At 40.9% G+C, this 19,117-nt stretch overlaps 2 protein-coding genes across 3 annotated transcripts in view; both read left to right on the forward strand.

Moving 5' to 3' along the window:
* Positions 1–19,117, forward strand: part of LOC113039050 (zinc finger protein 501-like) — an 847,435-nt gene that overhangs the window by 425,257 nt on the left and 403,061 nt on the right. The gene's annotated exons all lie outside the window — the stretch shown is intronic.
* LOC113037683 (NLR family CARD domain-containing protein 3-like) overlaps positions 1–19,117 on the forward strand; it is a 66,101-nt gene that overhangs the window by 1,031 nt on the left and 45,953 nt on the right. The window contains exon 2 of the mRNA XM_026195070.1: positions 2,911–3,050. Within this exon, the coding sequence (XP_026050855.1) occupies positions 2,932–3,050 (119 nt within the window). The 5' untranslated portion in view covers positions 2,911–2,931. The remainder of the gene's footprint in view (positions 1–2,910; positions 3,051–19,117) is intronic.

Raw genomic sequence — 19,117 nt, forward strand, 5'->3', positions numbered from 1 at the left:
GCAAGGCGATGCCGAGGGACAACGAAAAGGCTGGAATCAGCGGATTGTAAAGAGCGAGTTGGGGTGTAAGGGAGAAGCAGGTTACAGAGGTAGGGGGGAGCAAGGCCGTGCAGAGACTTAAAAGCGAGAAGGAGAATTTTGAATTTAATACGGTAAGCCACAGGAAGCCAGTGAAGATCATGCAGAATTGGGGAAATATGTGCAGAACGCTTGGTGTGGGTGAGTAGTCTGCCAGCAGAGTTTTGAATGTATTGTAATTTGGAAATGGAGCTAGCTGATAGGCCGATGAAAAGTGCATTGCAGTAATCAAGACGTGAGGTGACAAATGCATGGATTTAGCTATGAAGGGGAGATTTGAAATGGGACGATAATTAGATAAAACTGAGGGATCAAGGTTGGGTTTCTTGAGAACAGGGGTAACAGCTGCAGTTTTGAGTGACAGAGGAAATGAAGCAGAGGTAAGAGATGCGTTAATGAAGTGAGAGATAGGTGCAGAAATAACTGAATGGCAAAGTTTCAGTAGAGTAGTAGGAGCAGGGTCAAGATGACAAGATGAAGGGTTGGATTTCAAGATTAACTCAGAGACAGAAGAAGGAGTAGACAGAGAGAAAAAGGCAGGGATTGACCAGGTTGTTTCGGCAGATAACTAAAGTTAGTGGCATCATTAAAGAGGCACTGGTTTACGGCATCTGTCTTTTCTAGCATGTGAGCCAAGAATGAAGTGCAAAGTTCATCAGAAGCTAGAGCAACATGAGATAGAGGTTTGGTAAGTTTATTTATTGTGTTGAATAATGCTTTTGGCCTGTTGCTTGATTTATTAATTGCAGCAGATACAAAACTGGAATGAGCCAAATTCAGGGCCGATTTATAATTCTTGATATGTTCGATGAATGCCAAATGGTGAACAGTCAGGCCAGTTTTCCTATAGTACCGCTCAAGCCGTCTACCAGTGGCCTTTAAGATACGGAGCTCAGGAGTGTACCAAGGAGACGAATGTGTGGAAGGGACACTTCTTAACAGGAGCATGCTTATCTAAGACATCCGAGATTATGGAGTTATAATTGGATAGTATCAGTGAGGGTGAGGAGATATCAAAGACATCAGAGAGATTAGAAGAGGAAACGGAGGTACAAAATAATGCAGTATCAACAGCTTTGAGATTGCGGTAAGATATGACAGTTGTAGAACAATTATTATGCATAGGCAGGCTGAAGATAAAATCCAGAAATTCATAATCAGAAATACCAGTGTCAGTAGAGGTGATGGAAGAGATATTGGCCATTGATGTACAAATCAAATCAAGGGTATGACCACGGGTATGAGTAGGAAAATTAACATGCTGAATTAGATTAAAACATTCAAAAATAGAAAGTAACTGGTTGGTGTTAGAGCAAACAGCATCAACATGAATATTGAAATCACCAAGCAGTAGAATGGGAAATGACAATGAGCAGACAAGGGTCAACAGTTCACTGAGTTCAGAAAAGAAGTTAGACAGGACCTTAGGAGGTCGATAGAGCAAAATAATTATGAGAGAGTCAGCCTTCAAAACCATGTATTCAAATGTATTGGTGTCGTGAAAGTCAAGTTGCTTGATACGGAGTTTATCACGATGGATGATAGCGAGACCACCCCCTTTACCATGGGGTCGCGGTCTGGACAGATAATTATATCCATCTGGCGTAAGTAGATTTAACTGTAAAAAATATTCAGGAACTTGCCAAGTTTCAGTGAGAAGAAAAATGTCAAGGTTATTGTCAGTGATCATTTCATTGAGATAAGGGGCTTTGTCCGAAATTGATCGACAGTTCAAAAGGGCAAAGTGATGATGCGAAGGATTCAAATTAGGTGTATGTTGCTGATCGCTATTAGTGAGATAGATCAGAGAACGCTGAATGGAGGGACCGGCAGGCAGTTGTCTTGGCATGGAAGATAGTCTATTGTTGGTCCAGATGCAAGGAGGAGAGTCAGGCTTTGAACAATAGGAACTCAAGAGTGTGCGCCGCGAACGATGTTTGTATCTTGGGCGACGGAGAATCCCTAGTCTCTGACAGTATTCATACGTCACCGAATCAAGACGCGGGCAGCAGTTAAAGGCCCTCAGTTGTGATGTAGAATATTCAATATCCATCGCTAACATTAAGGGAACTTTTTTTTTTGGTAACCATAAAGTAACGTTCCCAGAACGTTGCAGGGTGGTTATTTTTCAAATAACTTAAAAATACATCATAAAGAATATTCCCTATGCATGATCGTGAAATTGAAAGTGAAAGTAAACACCGCGAGCGCTCATTCTCCCCATTGATAGCAGCTCCCTGAGATGTGAAAATTATATGCAATATTAGAATGTTTGTGAGAGCGGGCAGAACTGGACAAACCTTGCAGGAACTAACATGATGGAACTGTTTAAGTTCAGAGGTAAGAAGACTGCTATATAGTGGTCAGGATATAAACTCAAAATGAATCAACCGGCATGAATCTTGTAATTTTTTTTAATGTTTAATTGATATTGAATTTTTGAGAATTGATACAGTATCACCAAACAAAATATTGCAATACTCACGAGTATCATATTTCTTACACCCCTATTAATAATTGTTATTATAATTAAAAAAAATGATCGTAATTATCAGTTTAACGACTATCGTGCAGCCCTAGCTATAATATAATAATAAGCTATAATAATATCTTATTATAAACAATTCCTTTTGGGTGGACAGCAGGGCTATAGCTACAAAAAAAAAAAAAAAAATTAAAACAAAATTATTATCGGTTAGTTTGTTTGATATGTGGACTGGCAGAAAATGTCACATTACAGCAGCATAAAACCTTGTTACGATTACATTCATGAGTTCCTCCACTGATGTGGTCAAAGTGTTTGTGTTATTTGTTTTGTTCTTTCATTGTCAGACCTCAAATCAGTTCTTCATCATGGAGATCAGTGAGAGATCTTCATCTCCAGATCACAGCTGTGTGTCTCTGAAGAGTGACAGATCCATGCCTTGTATTCCTCCTAAACTCAGTGCTGAACCAGTGACCTCTGACCCCAGGTGAGACACTAGACTCATACAATAGACTGACTCATACAACATCATACATCATCTGAACTTTGTATTGTGTTAAGTCCTGTGTGAAGATGTATATGAAAAAGTATAGTATAAAATAATATTTTAAGGTTTTAGAGTTAAGTTGGTCGCACACCGGACGCATCTAGGACAACTCGAGGTATCACACTCTGGACGCACACATTCTATACGCTGGAGCTCAATATCGAATCAAGTTCTGAGCAGCAAAATAAATGAAAGATAAATTAGCTTAATTTATTATTGTTATTTTACATATATTATTTAAATTGATAATAGCTGTTTTGAATGAATTAATTACAGTTTTTTACTAGGGCTGCTCCGTTCACGATCGGCCGATCGTTAATGCGCATCTCGTCAGTAAAGCCGGTTCTCTAATCAGCGGTAAATTCCCTCAGGTGCGTGATTTCACATAGAGCAGCTGTTACTACACAGAGCCGTTGTTAACTGAGAAGATGCGCAAATCCACTTCATTTTCAGCGTTTATTTGCGCATCTTCTCAGTCGGATCGGAGCACCCCTATCTTTTACAGTCGCTAGGACACGTTTCTCAATACTTAGGTCACGTTTGCAGAACTCTTCACACAGTGAGCACAACAGAAGTCTATGTGAGCTAAACTGAGGATCAATTATCATTGCTTTGGCACAAAATGCATTCAATGACTACATCTCTCAAATTTCATGAATTATTTTCTCACTCACACACAACAACTGACACAACTCTTTATACGCACAGGCCAATTTGCAAATGCTTACATACTGTTTTCACAACTGTTAAACTTATGTTCAAAACAATAACAGTACAAAACTGAATAAGACAGCAATTTGCTACATTTCTACAGTAATATTTGAATGAAATATATTTTAAATCTTAAAATAAAATGCTATAAAAACAACTGGACTTTTAGTGGATTAGCATTACTATTATATCTGTATCAGGTGATGGTGTGGATACAAATTCCTCTATTTTGGAATTACTCAGTGCAACAAAAAAATAAAAAAATAAATAGACTACATAAAATATTGATGAATTCTGCGTCATGTCTGATTCATTCCAGTAACATATATTGCAGTGAATTATGAACAGAGATGTGTCCTTGTTTTACACAAGAAAACATATAATGCTACATGTTGTTAGTGTTTTTTAGCTCATTGTTTTGTGGGGACAAAGTGTGTTTGTCGACTGTCAACCTTTGCTAGTGTTCTGGAAGAATGAGTTGATTTGAGACCTGAAGAGAGTGTTTTGGTAGTTGTAGTGCATTCTGAATGTGAAATGAACTGCTTTGCCAAGCTGAAAGATGGTTAGGAAAACTGTGTGAAAAACTGTAATGAAAAGAATGTGTTATAGTTTAGTCTAGATTATCACTAGCATCCTAGATTGCCATTAATCATTTATTTTTATTTTTATTATTATAAGCAATTTCAACATTTCTAATGCTGTAGCTACTAATACTTATTTGTTTGATCAATAAAAACAAAGAAGTCTAGATTTAAATGTGACTAGTGTTTTAGCACACCTGATCTCTTCTGGAAGCTGATTCCAGCTGCGGGGGGGCATAGTAACTAAAGGAGGTCTCCCCTTGTTTTGTGTGAACCCTTGGTATTTCTAACTGACTCGATCCTAGTGATCTGAGTGCTCTGTTAGGTTTATATTCAGTGAGCATATCTTACCTATCTCTATGGGCTTCTCCCTTGACTTCATGCCTCCACGTCCCCCCGATAGCCTCATAGACACTAAAAGATTGCCTGCGAGCTTCTCCTCCTGTCCATACAGTAATTTCTCTACTGTGCGACAGAGAGTCGCTGGTTATGACGCAATTGTTAGCCTATTTGTTTTGAATTTTAAAGACGTGGCACGACATTACAATTTCAAAAGCTTGTGGCTTGAAAGGGCTTATTCAATTCAATTCAAGTTTATTTGTATAGCGCTTTTTACAATACAAATCGTTAGAAAGCAACTTTACAGAAAATTATGTTTCTACAATATTTAGTAATAGCTTATAAGTGGTGACTGTCAGTTTGTGTACGTATGACAGGATTTGTAGAAAAATTAATACAAGACGTAGTCAGCCAGATGATGAACATTATTAATATTATTAATAATTAATAATTATTATATGATGCAGTCACACTTGTAGCAATAATTGTTAGTTCTGTTGTTGATTCAGGCTTAGCATCATCTGAGGTCCTCTGAGGGTCAGCATCATCTCTTCTCAGGTGTTCTGGATCCAGACTGGAGCTTGTGTAAATCCTAGTTACAAAACATAGAAACAAATAGAGACATCATTAGCATAGCTGCTGTTCCAACAAAGTCAAATTAATTAGTTTAACCCAAGCTAAAGTATAAGAATGCACATTTGATCAGATACAACTACACTCACAATTTAAGATACATTATTCGAATGCTTGGCGAAAGAGATGTGTTTTTAATCTAGATTTAAACAGAGAGAGTGTGTCTGAACCCCGAACATTATCAGGAAGGCTATTCCAGAGTTTGGGAGCCAAATGTGAGAAAGCTCTACCTCGTTTAGTGGACTTTGCTATCCTAGGAACTACCAAAAGTCCAGCGTTTTGTGACCTTAGGGTGCGTGATGGGTTGTAACGTGGTAGAAGGCTAGTTAGGTACGCTGGAGCTAAACCATTTAGGGCCTTATAGGTAAGTAATGATAATTTGTAACTGATACAGAACTTAATAGGTAGCCAGTGCAGAGACTGTAAAATTGGGGTAATATGATCATATTTTCTTGACCTCGTAAGGACTCTAGCTGCTGCATTTTGGACGACCTGTAGCTTGTTTATTGAAGAAGCAGGACAACCACCTAGAAGTGCATTACAATAGTCCAGTCTAGAGGTCATGAATGCATGAACTAGCTTTTCTGCATCAGAAACAGATAACATGTTTCGTAGCTTGGCAATGTTTCTAAGATGGAAGAATGCAGTTTTTGTAACATTGGAAATATGATTTTCAAAAGACAAATTGCTGTCTAATATGACACCCAGATTTCTGACTGTAGAGGAAGTAACAGTACATCCGTCTAGTTGCAGATTGTAATCTACAAGATTCTGTGTAGTGTTTTTTGGTCCAATAATTAATATCTCTGTCTTATCCGAATTTAATTGGAGAAAATTATTTGTCATCCAATCTTTTACATTTTTAACACACTCTAGCTTAGATAATTGGGAAGTTTCATCTGGTCTCGTTGATATATAGCTGAGTATCATCAGCATAACAGTGGAAGCTAATTCCGTATTTTCTAATAATATTACCAAGGGGCAACATGTATATTGAAAATAGAAGGGGACCTAGGACGGATCCTTGTGGCACTCCATATTTTACTGATGATAAATGAGATGACACCCCATTTAAGTAAACAAAATGGTAGCGATCGGACAGGTAGGATCTAAACCATCTTAGAGCCTGCCCTTGAATACCTGTATAGTCTTGTAATCGATCTATGAGTATGTCATGATCTATGGTGTCGAACGCAGCACTAAGATCAAGTAAGACTAGAAATGAGATGCAGCCTTGATCTGACGCAAGAAGCAGGTCATTTGTAATTTTAACAAGTGCAGTTTCTGTGCTATGGTGGGGCCTGAAACCTGACCTGAAATTCTTCATACAGATCATTTTTATGCAGGAAGGAGCTCAGTTGAGCAGACACAACTTTTTCTAAAATTTTAGACATAAATGGAAGATTTGAAATAGGCCTATAATTTGCCAGTACACTAGGATCTAGTTTTGGTTTCTTAATAAGAGGCTTGATAACCGCCAGCTTGAATGGTTTTGGGACGTGACCTAAAGATAACGACGAGTTAATGATATTGAGAAGCAGTTCTTCGGCTACAGGTGACAACTCTTTCAGTAATTTAGTGGGTACAGGATCTAATAAACATGTTGTTGGTTTAGATACAGAGATAAGTTTATTTAGCTCTTCCTGTCCTATGGTTGTAAAGCACTGCAGTTTATCTTTGGGTGCGATGGATGAAACTGAAGTGTTAGACGCTGTATAATCTACATTCGCTATTGTATTTCTAATGTTATCTATTTTATCAGTGAAGAAATTCATAAAGTCATTACTATTTAACGTTGGTGGAATATTTGAATCAGGTGGCGTCTGGTAATTTGTTAATTTAGCCACTGTGCTAAATTAAAACCTTGGATTGTTTTGGTTATTTTCAATGAGTTTGTGTATATGCTCTGCCCTAGCAGTTTTTAGAGCCTGTCTATAGCTGGACATACTGTTTTTCCATGCAATTCTAAAAACTTCCAAGTTAGTTTTTCTCCATTTGCGTTCAAGACTACGAGTTACTTTCTTGAGAGAGTGAGTATTACTGTTATACCATGGCACAGTACGTTTTTCTCTAACCTTTTTCAGTTTGATGGGGGCAACAGCTTCTAATGCATTAGAGAAAATAGTGCCCATGTTGTCAGTAATTTCGTCTAATTCATGTGTATTTTGGGTACAAATAACAGTTGAGATAGATCAGGCAGGTTATTTGCGAATCTTTCTTTGGTGGCTGGAATAATAGTTCTGCCCAGACGGCATCGCTGCGACATATAGTTAATATCAGTTATACGCAGCATGCACAATACAAGGAAATGGTCTGTAATATCATCACTTTGAGGTACGATATCTATAGCAGTAAGATCGATTCCATGCGATATAATTAAATCTAGTGTATGATTAAAACGATGAGTGGGCCCGGTGACATTTTGCTTGACTCCAAAAGAGTTTATTAGGTCAGTAAATGCAAGTCCTTATGCATCATTTGCATTATCAACGTGAATATTAAAATCTCCCATGATTAGCGCCTTATCAACTGTAACTAGAAGGTCTGAGAGGAAATCTGCAAATTATTTTAGGAATTCTGTATACGCCCCTGGTGGTCTATACACAGTAGCCAGAGCAAGAGATACAATATATTTCTTTTGCATGTCTGACAGTGTAACATTTAGCAGAAGTATTTCAAAAGAGTTAAACCTGTATCCTTTTTCTGGGTAACATTGAGAATATCACTATATATTGTTGCAACACCTCCGCCACGACCAGTCTGACGGGGCTCATGCTTATAACAGTAGTTTGGTGGAGTAGACTCATTTAGACCAAAATAATCATTTGGTTTTAGCCAGGTTTCAGTCAAGCAGAGTACATCAAAACTATTATCTGTGATAATTTCATTTACAATAACTGCTTTTGGTGTGAGTGATCTAATATTTATGAGCCCAAACTTTAAAAATTGTTTTTGTTCATTTACTTTACATTTTTCTGGTTTAATTACGATAAGATTTTTTCTAGATCCTACATTATATTTTGACCTCACTATTCGGGGAACAGACACAGTCTTAATAGTTTTTACAGCGCAAGTACTTTTATCATTTAAGCGGGTGGAACAAAACTCATCATAATGGTTATTTGAGAATTGTCTTACTAGTCACATGGAGCGAAGTGTCCTGGAGATGTTGTCAGAGAGCAGCTCTGCTCCGACTCTGCTGGGGTGTAATCCATCAGCGCGAAACAGTCTAGGACGCTCCCAGAAAAGATTCCAGTTATTAACAAATAGCAGTTTCTGTTCTTTACACCATGACAACAACCATTCATTTAAAGCAAAAAGTCTACTGAACCTTTCGTGTCCTCGTCGGTACGTGGGCAGTGGTCCTGACACGACGATCGTCGCCGCGGGCGTCGTGCTGCGAACCGTCTCGATCAGGCTCCTGAAGTCCCTCTTCAGCGTCTCCGTCTGCCGCAGCGTGGTGTCGTTAACCCCGGCGTGAAGCACGACCGCTCTGGGGCTCTCGTCGTCCTTCAGGATCGCGGGTATCTGCGCAGAAACATAGAGAACACGAGCACCAGGCAAACAATGAGTGTGCACTTTACCTTCGGCTAACGTAGCACGGACGTGTCGGATGATGGAGTCTCCAATGATCACAGCGTCGCGTCCTGTCTCGCGGAGGGGAGCGAAGCGGTTCCGGATGGAGATCTCGAAGGCAGGAGGGGGAGAAGTCGTCGCCCGGGACCCGGCTCGCGTCCTCCGCTGTGGATGCACCCAAGGTCCGTGGTGTCCCGGCGTCGGAGTAAAGGACATCTGGGAAGATCGCGTCCTGGGTGCACCGGGCCTGTGCAGAGAAACACACGGAGTAGACGTGGTGGGACTGTTAACAGCACACTGTATACTTACCCCGGACTTGTGAGCGTCAGCCCGGGATGATTCCAGCGCGGCTCTCCGCTCTCTCCGATGGGCCTTCCTCTGTTCCAGGTCGCGAATCTGCTTCCCCACGGCCTCATTCATCCGCTATTAAAGCAAGTGACAGTGAGTACAGCAGTGGTAATGTGTGTGAATAGAGTATTAGCAATGTATTAGCAAAGTATTAGCAACCACACTTGCTGATGCTAACGGACTATAAGCTAATAGCGGACCCGGGAGATCAAAATAAAACTAGTGATAGCGAGGCGCTCTGATTGTTTTTGTTGTAGAATACAATAGAAGATATATTCACACGTTATATAAACGGAAACGATAGTGTATAAAATTGATTTTTAAGTTAAAAATAGTTGATAAAAAGAATATAGTGACGGAGCTCAAACGCAGTACAGACGCCAACATCAAACAGGAAGTGACGAAAGCCTCAATCTAATGATTCCATGTTTGTGGAGATGTTAGATCCTCCTCTGCTAAGATCTTCAGAGATGTAATGTCTTTGATTTGCAGTTGATTTTACCACATGCTCAATTGTCAGTTATTTCATTATTTCATAAAGCTTATTTTATTTTCTTGATTTTAGGACAAACAAAGTGTCTGGAAATTACATTGAAATAACATGACTCTAAATCTAACGCATCCTGAGAGTGTTGATTTGGTCCAGAAACAGTATAAGTTATGCTTAAATGAACCTTAAATGATGTTGAAAATATTTCTACTGACCACTTTTGAACTAGTTTTTAACCTTGTAAGGAGGTTCTCTGAACGTCTAAATCGGACGTACAGAAGACGTCAAAAAAAGACATCATAAAAACGTTCATTCTGGCTCCTCAGTGGACGTCTTTTCAAACTTCAGCAAAGACATAAAAAGACGTCCACTGGACGTAACTTTGCTCAGTGGGATATGACAGTGTGACGAGTCGTCCGTGAGGGGCTGGTGCGCTGTTTTGTGTTTATTTTTGTATTAAAGTTTCGTTTGATTGTCCGCCGGTTCCCGCCTCCTTCTTCCGGATGATTATGGAGTTTCTATTATTACAGTGGTGCCGAAGCCCGGGAGAAGGAGGGACGCGCTGCTGAAGATCCCTCGCCGCTGTGGTGAATCCGCGGTGCCATCGAGCAGGCGAGGAGTGTGCCGCCATGGACGCTTGAGCGAGTTGATGGGTACGGGCGAGCTCGCTGCCGGCCGCCCACGATATGGAGGGGCGGCTGCCATCCTTGAGGGAGCGGAGGAGTCGGCGCCGTTCGCCAGGGGGCCGGAGCCTGCTGCCTCCGTGAAGGAATCTGGAGGGGCAGGGAACGGGGGACTCCTGCCGGCTGCCCAAAACCAGAGGAGCCGTCGCCGTCCACCGGGCGGCGGAGGAGTGTCGTGCCGTCTGCCGAGGGCCATCCAGTGCCACCGCCAGGCACCGCGGTGGAGATCACCCAGCTGGGGGTTTTTTTCTCTCTCCCCTCTCTCGTCTCTGTCGCTCCTCCTTCCATCTCCTTTTCTCTTGCCTCGTCTGTCCTACCCCCAGGTTCCCGCAGGTCCCCATGAGCGGTCCCCGGGGGGGAGTAGAGAGCGCAATCTCGGGAGTACCCCCCGGCCTGCGAGGGGCGATGGGGGTATGTGACGAGTGGGGCGGGGCCGAGAGATGTGGGAACGAGCGAGGCCGGTAGAGTGATTGGGAAATCCGCAACACCTGCGCCCCACCGCCGGTCTCGATTCCCACAGAGGAGATAGAAGGATATAAAACTGGAGCGACGATAGTGAAGGACGAGAGAGGACCAGGCCTGGGCCTTATTTTATGTTTTGGTTTTTATTTTGATCGCACCAGTCGTCCGTGAGGGGCTGGTGCGCTGTTTTGTGTTTATTTTTGTATTAAAGTTTTGTTTGATTGTCCGCCGGTTCCCGCCTCCTTCTTCCGGATGATTATGGAGTTTCTATTATTACAGACAGCTTTTTAAAATTTGTGAAACTTTACATATTAAATTAGTTTAAGATGTTGCAATGATGCCATCGATTTGGCTTTTTATCCATTATTTTTAGAGCACGATTATACAACATTTCAATTTTTTTGATTAAAGGGGGGGTGAAATGCTCGTTTTCACTCAATATCCTGTTAATCTTGAGTACCTATAGAGTAGTACTGCATCCTTCATAACTCCAAAAAGTCTTTAGTTTTATTATATTCATAAGAGAAAGATAGTCTGTACCGATTTTTCCCGGAAAAACACGACCGGCTGGAGGCGTGACGTGTGGGCGGAGCTAAAGAATCACGAGCTCCAGTAGGCTTTTGTTGAGAGCGTTTGGAAGCTGTGACATTACCTTGAGGAAAAAAACATCATTCAAAACAAACCATGGCTAGCAGTCAGATTCAGCGTATATTTATGATCCAGAATCAGATCCAGAGGCTGAAATTTAACAAGAGCAGCCTCAGCAACAACGTCTCTATGTGGTATGTACTGAAACTGTATATATTTGCTTAGCGGTTTTGGAAAATGACTAAGTTCCACTTTGTGTTTTTTTTTTTTTTTTTTTTTAAGGTGTACATGTGTAAAGTGCAGTTTGATGACAACATCGCATGTTGTTTACTTGATGTGCTTACGCGCTGATAGCTAAGTTAACAACACAGAGATATTTGAAGCAGTTTTACTCACCGCCTGCGGTTCCAACACACAATCGTGACCCTTTTTCATTGGGACTGCATTATCCTTAAGAAATAAACGATGTGCAAATCCGGCGTCAAACTGGACCTTGTTTGTAAAACAAGCATCTTCGAAATGCAGGGAACAAACACAAACACTTGCACAACTCCGTTGATGCTCTGTAAAAATAAACTCCATCCACTGGTCCCTTAATGCTGTTTCTCTTTTGGTAATCTGTGCAGGGTTGTCTTGCCCTGGCAACCAAAAACACACTCCTTTTGTGACATTTGGCGACGCTCTGGCTCTGATCAGTGAAGTCTGTTGTGCTCTCAGTGCTCTGCTATACGGGAGCGTGCTCTTCCAGCAGAAGTGCCTCAGGACCCATATAAGGAAATTCTGCTCCATCTAACGTCACACAGAGCCATACTCGAAAAAAACTTTCCGAAACTTGTGACAAACCGGAAGGAGTATTTTTGGAACAGAAATACTCCTTCAAACGTACAGCTTAATTTTTGAAACTTTGTCCATGTTTAGCATGGGAGTCCAACTCTTTAACAGTGTAAAAAACTCAGAATGCATGAGTTTGCATGAGTCATGAGTTTGCATGAGTCATGCATACTGAACTTTGTTCAGTATGCATGAAACAGCATTTCACCCCCCCTTTAAGGAATCACCTGTTTGAGTCCAATCTGTAATACAGTATAAGATGTGGGACAAGATCATTGCATGCATAAAAAGATGAGCTGCCTCATTTGAGATATATTTTCTAATAAAGTCAAAAACAGTTTAGGTTACTCCTTACCATTTTTGAAAGCAAGGGGCCTAAGATTGAGCCTTGTGGTAACCCCATTTTATTTCTCATAGACAATGATTTTGTATCCTCAATTTTAACACACTGATCTCTTAAAAATTTAAATATGAGGTAAACCACTTAATTGAACGTTTACTAAAATTAAATGCACTTAGTTTAGATAAGAGAATAGTGGGGTTAAATGTATCAAATGCCTTTCTTAGATCAATAAATACTGCTCCCCTCACATGACCCTGATCCAAAGACTGTCTAGCTTTTTCAAAGAAATAACATATAGCTGTTTCTGTGGAATGCTGGGCTCTAAAACCAAATTGATGTTTGTGTAGGAGGTTATTACTCTCTAGATAGTTTATTAATTGTTCGGCTACAACCTTCTCCAAAATCTTTGAAGATAACCGGCAAGATTGATATTGGTCGATAATTTGAAATCAGGCTTGGATCCCCTGATTTGAAGATCGGTGTAACTACAGCCTTTTCCCATGTGTTAGGGAAAGTACAGTCTCTAATTGATACAATTGTCAAATGAGTTAACGGAGCTATCATCATGGTGCTATATTTTTTTATTAAATTAACATCTAAATTGTAAACATCTTTTGCTGTTGAATTCGGTAGAAGCTTCAGTTATACAATTTCAGTTATTCTGTTTTCTTCAATCACCTTAATAAAAAATGAGTTTGGTAGCTCATCCTCCACTTTATTATTTAATAATACTGGTTTAAAATTTTGAGCCAATTCATCTACTGAACTTATAAAATATTTATTAAACTCATATGCTAGAGAACCTTTATCATCAATTACTTTTCCATCTATGTGTAACTCTTTGATTGTTTGCTGCTTATGAGTTTTATTTGTTCAATTTTTTTATTGTTTCCATAGGGTTGTACTTTGACCTTTGGCACTCTCTATTATTTGTGCATAATGTGATACTTTTGACTTCTGTAATTCTTGTACTACTTTGTTTTGGAGACCTTTATAGATTAAATGATCTGTATTTAATTTAGAAAATAATGCCATTTTTAAAGCTTGGTCTCTTTTTTTCATAAGATTATGAATATCACTGTTTAACCATGGTAATGATATTTTTTTCCTTGAGCATTTCAAAGGAATATAATATTTTTTTTACCAAGTTAGTAACAGTTTCGGTTAAGGAAGTGCAACACAAGTTCCCCTCATTTATCTGTAATATATTATCCCAGTCAGCGTTGTTGATATCTAATTCAAATTGACCTAATTTAGATTTCGGTATCCCAAACTTAATTCTATCTGGTCTCTGGTTTTTGAATTGCTTTAATTGTTGTTTAGTTAGTTTCCTTACTGTTAATATCATATTATGATCTGATAACCCAGTCAGTAAATTATAATTTTTAATAATACGCTCTTTCCTATTTGTAAAAACAAGATCTATCAAATTCTTACTAGGATACGGGACATATCCTTATTTTAAGGGACAGGTGGCAACCCTAGATACAGCATTCCCTTGGTTACCGTAGTAAACACAGCAGGTCTTATGCTACAGTGATACGTTGTTTCCTTGGTTACAGCAGTACACACAGCAGCGCTTATGGAACAGTGATACAGCGGTCCCTTGATTACCGCACTAAATAGGCAGTGCTTATGCTACAGTGATACATCGTTCCCTTGGTTACCGCAGTAAACACGGCAGCGCTTATGGAACAGTGATACAGCGTTCCCTTGGTTACCGTATTAAACACAGCAGTGCTTATGGAATAGTGAGACAGCGTTCCCTTGGTTACCGCAGTACACACAGCAGCGCTTATGGAACAGTGATACGTCATTTCCTTGGTTACCGCAGTACACACAGCAGCACTTATGGAACAGTGATACGTCATTTCCTTGGTTACCGCAGTACACAAACCAGCACTTATGGAACAGTGATACGTCATTTCCTTGGTTACGGCAGTACACACAGCAGCGCTTATGGAACAGTGATACGTCATTTCCTTGGTTACCGCCATACACACAGCTGCGCATACAGCGTTCCTTGGTTACTGCAGTACACACAGCAGCGGTTATAGAACAGTGATACGTTGTTTCTTTGGTTACCGCAGTGCAAACAGCAGCGCTTATGGAACAGTGATACGTGATTTCATTGGTTACCGCAGTACACACAGCAGCGCTTATGGAACAAATGTTACCTCTTCCCAACATGGAAAACCATCAACAATAAAGAATCTCACACACACACAAACACTATAATTTGCTGTTATACTCCATATAACTCCATATACAAGCCAGAAAATAAGCCTTTTTTTGCACAGGCCTATCTAAAGGGATAATAGTCCCACCTAGTGATCAACTGTAAAATTAACAAATTTTACCTCTTCCCAAAAGGGAAAACCACAAACAATCAAGAATGCATGATTACATGGTGTCATGGCTTTGCAATCAAAAAATGTCGTTATAATGGAAGTCAATGGGGCAAAAACAGCCACCAACAACAAATTAGGGAGAAAAAAATTAAATCTAATGTTGCACAAAAACTAAAAATGCATCAAAGCCAATGATGCTACTAATCTTTGACATGCCCAAGACTGTTATAAAAAGTAAAAAAAATCCAGCCACAATTACTTTTATATTGAAAATAAGTCATTTTGTGTGTTTTTCCCCCCCAAATCAGTGACATCATTTATGAACTTGGCAATTAAAGAGTTAAAATCTTGGATTTTTAAAAAACATTTGGTAGTTTTGATCAGGACTGAGGTTGATTAACAGATTTATGCAAAAAAAAAATTGAAAAAAATATGAATCAGATACATTTTTACAGCAGTTTAATTGAGTGGATGTTTTCATCCCGAACAACTCGAAAGGGTAGTGAATTTGAACAATCCACAAGGGTTAATATTCAGAGTAAGATGATTTTCCTGGAGCCATATAGATATCCTTTCCATTTGTTTATTTAAAACTGCAGCAACCTTGGCAGATGACTTAGCCGATGTATAAATTACTGTGTCATCAGCATAAAGCTGACATTCAACATCTGGGCAACAACATGGTAGATCATTTATAAACAAACTAAAAAGCAAGGGGCCTAAGTTTGAGCCTTGTGGTAACCCCTTTTTATTTCTCATAGACAGTACACACAGCAGCACTTATGGAAACAGTGATACGTCATTTCCTTGGTTACCGCCGTACACACAGCTGCGCTTATAGAACAGTGATACAGCGTTCCCTTGGTTACCGCAGTACATACAGCAGCGTTTATAGAACAGTGATACGTTGTTTCTTTGGTTACCGCCGTACACACAGCTGCGCTTATAGAACAGTGATACAGCGTTCCCTTGGTTACCGCAGTACATACAGCAGCGTTTATAGAACAGTGATACGTTGTTTCTTTGGTTACCGCAGTACACACAGCAGCGCTTATGGAACAGTGATACGTAATTCCATGGTTACCGCAGTAGACACAGCAGCGCTTATGGAACAGTGATACGTCATTTCCTTGGTTACCGCAGTACACACAGCAGCGCTTATGGAACAGTGATACGTCGTTTCCTTGGTTACCGCAGTACACACAGCTGCGCTTATAGAACAGTGATACGTTGTTTCCTTGGTTACCGCAGTGCACACAGCAGCGCTTATGGAACAGCTATACGTCATTTCATTGGTTACCGCAGTACACACAGCAGCACTTATGGAACAGTGATACATCATTTCCTTGGTTACCGCAGTACACACAGCAGTGCTTATGGAACAGTGATACGTAGTTTCCTTGGTTACCGCAGTACACTCAGCAGTGCTTACCGCAGTACACACAGCAGTGCTTATGGAACACTGATACGTTGTTTCCTTGGTTACCGCAGTACGCACAGCAGCGCTTATGGAACAGTGATACAGCATTCCCTAGGTTACCGCAGTACACACAGCAGCGCTTATGGAACAGTGATACAGCGTTTCCTTGGTTACCGCAGTACACACAGCAGCGCTTATGGAACAGTGAGACATCGTTCCCTTGGTTACCGCAGTACACACAGCATGGAACAGTGATTCAGGGTTTCCTTGGTTACCGCAGTACACACAGCAGCGCTTATGGAACAGTGATAAAGCATTTCAGAAACAGCTTGTGAGTACTGAATGTAGTTGTCTTTTGCTCACAATTTTTTTTTTAATCAGTTGAAATTTTAAATGAACAAGGCTTTAAAACACATGCAATTTATAAAATGTTGTGACAAAGCTGTATTGGCCCAATCGAGCAAGTGACAAGTCCATCTACTGTCCCGAATGTCTTTCACTCTGGCCCCAGGCCATCGGGCAGTCCTGGCTCTACACGATCCCAGCCGAGGAATAAGAGTCTTATCTAGAGAAACCATCAATAATTTTATTTAAAAAATAAATATTTATATAATTTTAACCACAAATCTTAACTTCATCAATTTTGTAATAACATTGTAAAAGTCAAGCATGATGGATTCAGAAGCACCTACCCAGTGTTTACAAAGCGAACGTCAAGTCAAACGTGCTTTACAAAAAAAAAAAAAAAAAGGTAAAACAGCAATGTCAGTCGATTTTGAAGTTGGAGGAGAAAATTGGTATTCCTTTCTGAACCGGAGCACACAGACGAAGAGGCTGACCGCACTCAACCTTTCTAATGGGATTTCAGAATTATGTCCAAGCAATAATAAAAGGACATCTTTTTCATTTATAATTTGACTCAAAAAAAGAGGTTACACTTTATTTAAAGGTGTCCTTATTACAGTGTAAATTTACAAGTACTGAGTAATATTAAATAATAATTAAGTAATATGGTTAGAATTAGGATTTGGGTTTGACTTATTGTTACCTGCATGTAATTATGATTAATTAATAGTTATTATAATAGTGTCATGGCCGGAATACAGGAGCACACGGAGAGAGATCCAAGTGCGGGTATGTCATTTATTAAGGGTAATCCAAAGAGTAAACAGTCCATGTAGGGGTCAAAACCAAACATCAATCCAACATAAACAGACAAGGACACAAGGTGAGAGCAAGACTTGAGACGGACGTGATAATTAAACAAGGACTCCGTGCCACATACTAAGACAGACCGGGTATAAATACACAGGGAGAGACAAACGCTAATGGGGAATTGACTGGATGCAATGAATAATGATCAGTGACAGCTGAGTGCAATGATTATACAGAGAACGTGGGGAATGTGGTTCATGAAGTGACAGACACCGTGGGGAAGGAAGACATCTAGTGGATACCCAGGGAACACAACCCAGACACTGTGACAATACCCCCCCCCCTACAGAGCGGCTACCAGATACTCCAAGACGAGACTGACGAAACAAGAGACCAGGAGGGAGGTGGACATGTGGAGGCTCAGGGGGAGGGATGGAGGGCCAGAGAAAATGGGAAACCAGAGACAAGAGGAACATGTAACTTGGTGAACTGATGCCAGAAGTGCAAACACAAAACAGGAAGACCAGGAGGGAGGTGGACCGGAGGAGGATCGAGGGAGGGACGGAGGGCCAGGATCACAAAGGGAAACAGGGACAGGAAGTGAACAAACAACCCAAAAAACAACAACAACAACACAACAGGAGATCAGGGTGGATCAGGGCGTTCGGGAACCCAGGATAGCGCAGACCAGGCAGGACCCCAGGGCGGAGCAGAAGACCACCACAACCGTGTGGTCAGGAAGGAAGCCCCCCAGGGCGGAGCAGAAGACCACCACAATCGTGTGGTCGGGATAGAAGCCCCCCAGAGCGGAGCAAAAGACCACCACAACTGTGTGGTTGAAACCGAAGCCCACCAGGGCGGCGCCGAAGACCACCACAGTGGGATCGGACTGGCAGGAGAGCAAGTCTGGTTGGGCAAGTCTGAAACAAAGAACGTGAACAGGTTAAGGGTAGCCTCCATGGCCACGACAGGATCAGTTGGGCGCTCAGAGAGTTTGAGACGTGACGAGGCTCTGGAAGTTCTGCAGGGGCGAGGAAAGACTCTGGTAGATCAGCCGAGACGTGACGAGGCTCTGAAAGTTCCACAGAGGCGTGAAGAGACTCTGGTAATCCAGCTGGAACGAGGAGAGGCTCCAGTAGTTCAGCAGAGACATGGAGAGGCTCTGGTAATCCCATGGTGTTTAGGCTGGATTCCAGAAGATCAATGCTGACTTAACTCTGCTCCTGAAAATCATTGGTGGCCTGACTCTGCTCATTAAGATCATTGGTGACTTGCATTTGTTCATGAAGATCATTGGTGACTTGCTTTTGTTCATGAATTTTTACCGGTGACTTGGATTGACTCCGGAGTGTCAACGGTGACTAGCCCTGACTCTGGAAGGTCAACAGTGACTAGCCCTGACTCTGGAAGGTCAACGGTGACTAGCCCTGACTCTGGAAGGTCAACGGTGACTAGCCCTGACTCTGGAGGGTCAACGGTGACTAGCCCTGACTCTG

The sequence above is a fragment of the Carassius auratus genome, chromosome 1 (genome assembly GCF_003368295.1).
Source record: "Carassius auratus strain Wakin chromosome 1, ASM336829v1, whole genome shotgun sequence".
NCBI lineage: Eukaryota > Metazoa > Chordata > Actinopteri > Cypriniformes > Cyprinidae > Carassius > Carassius auratus.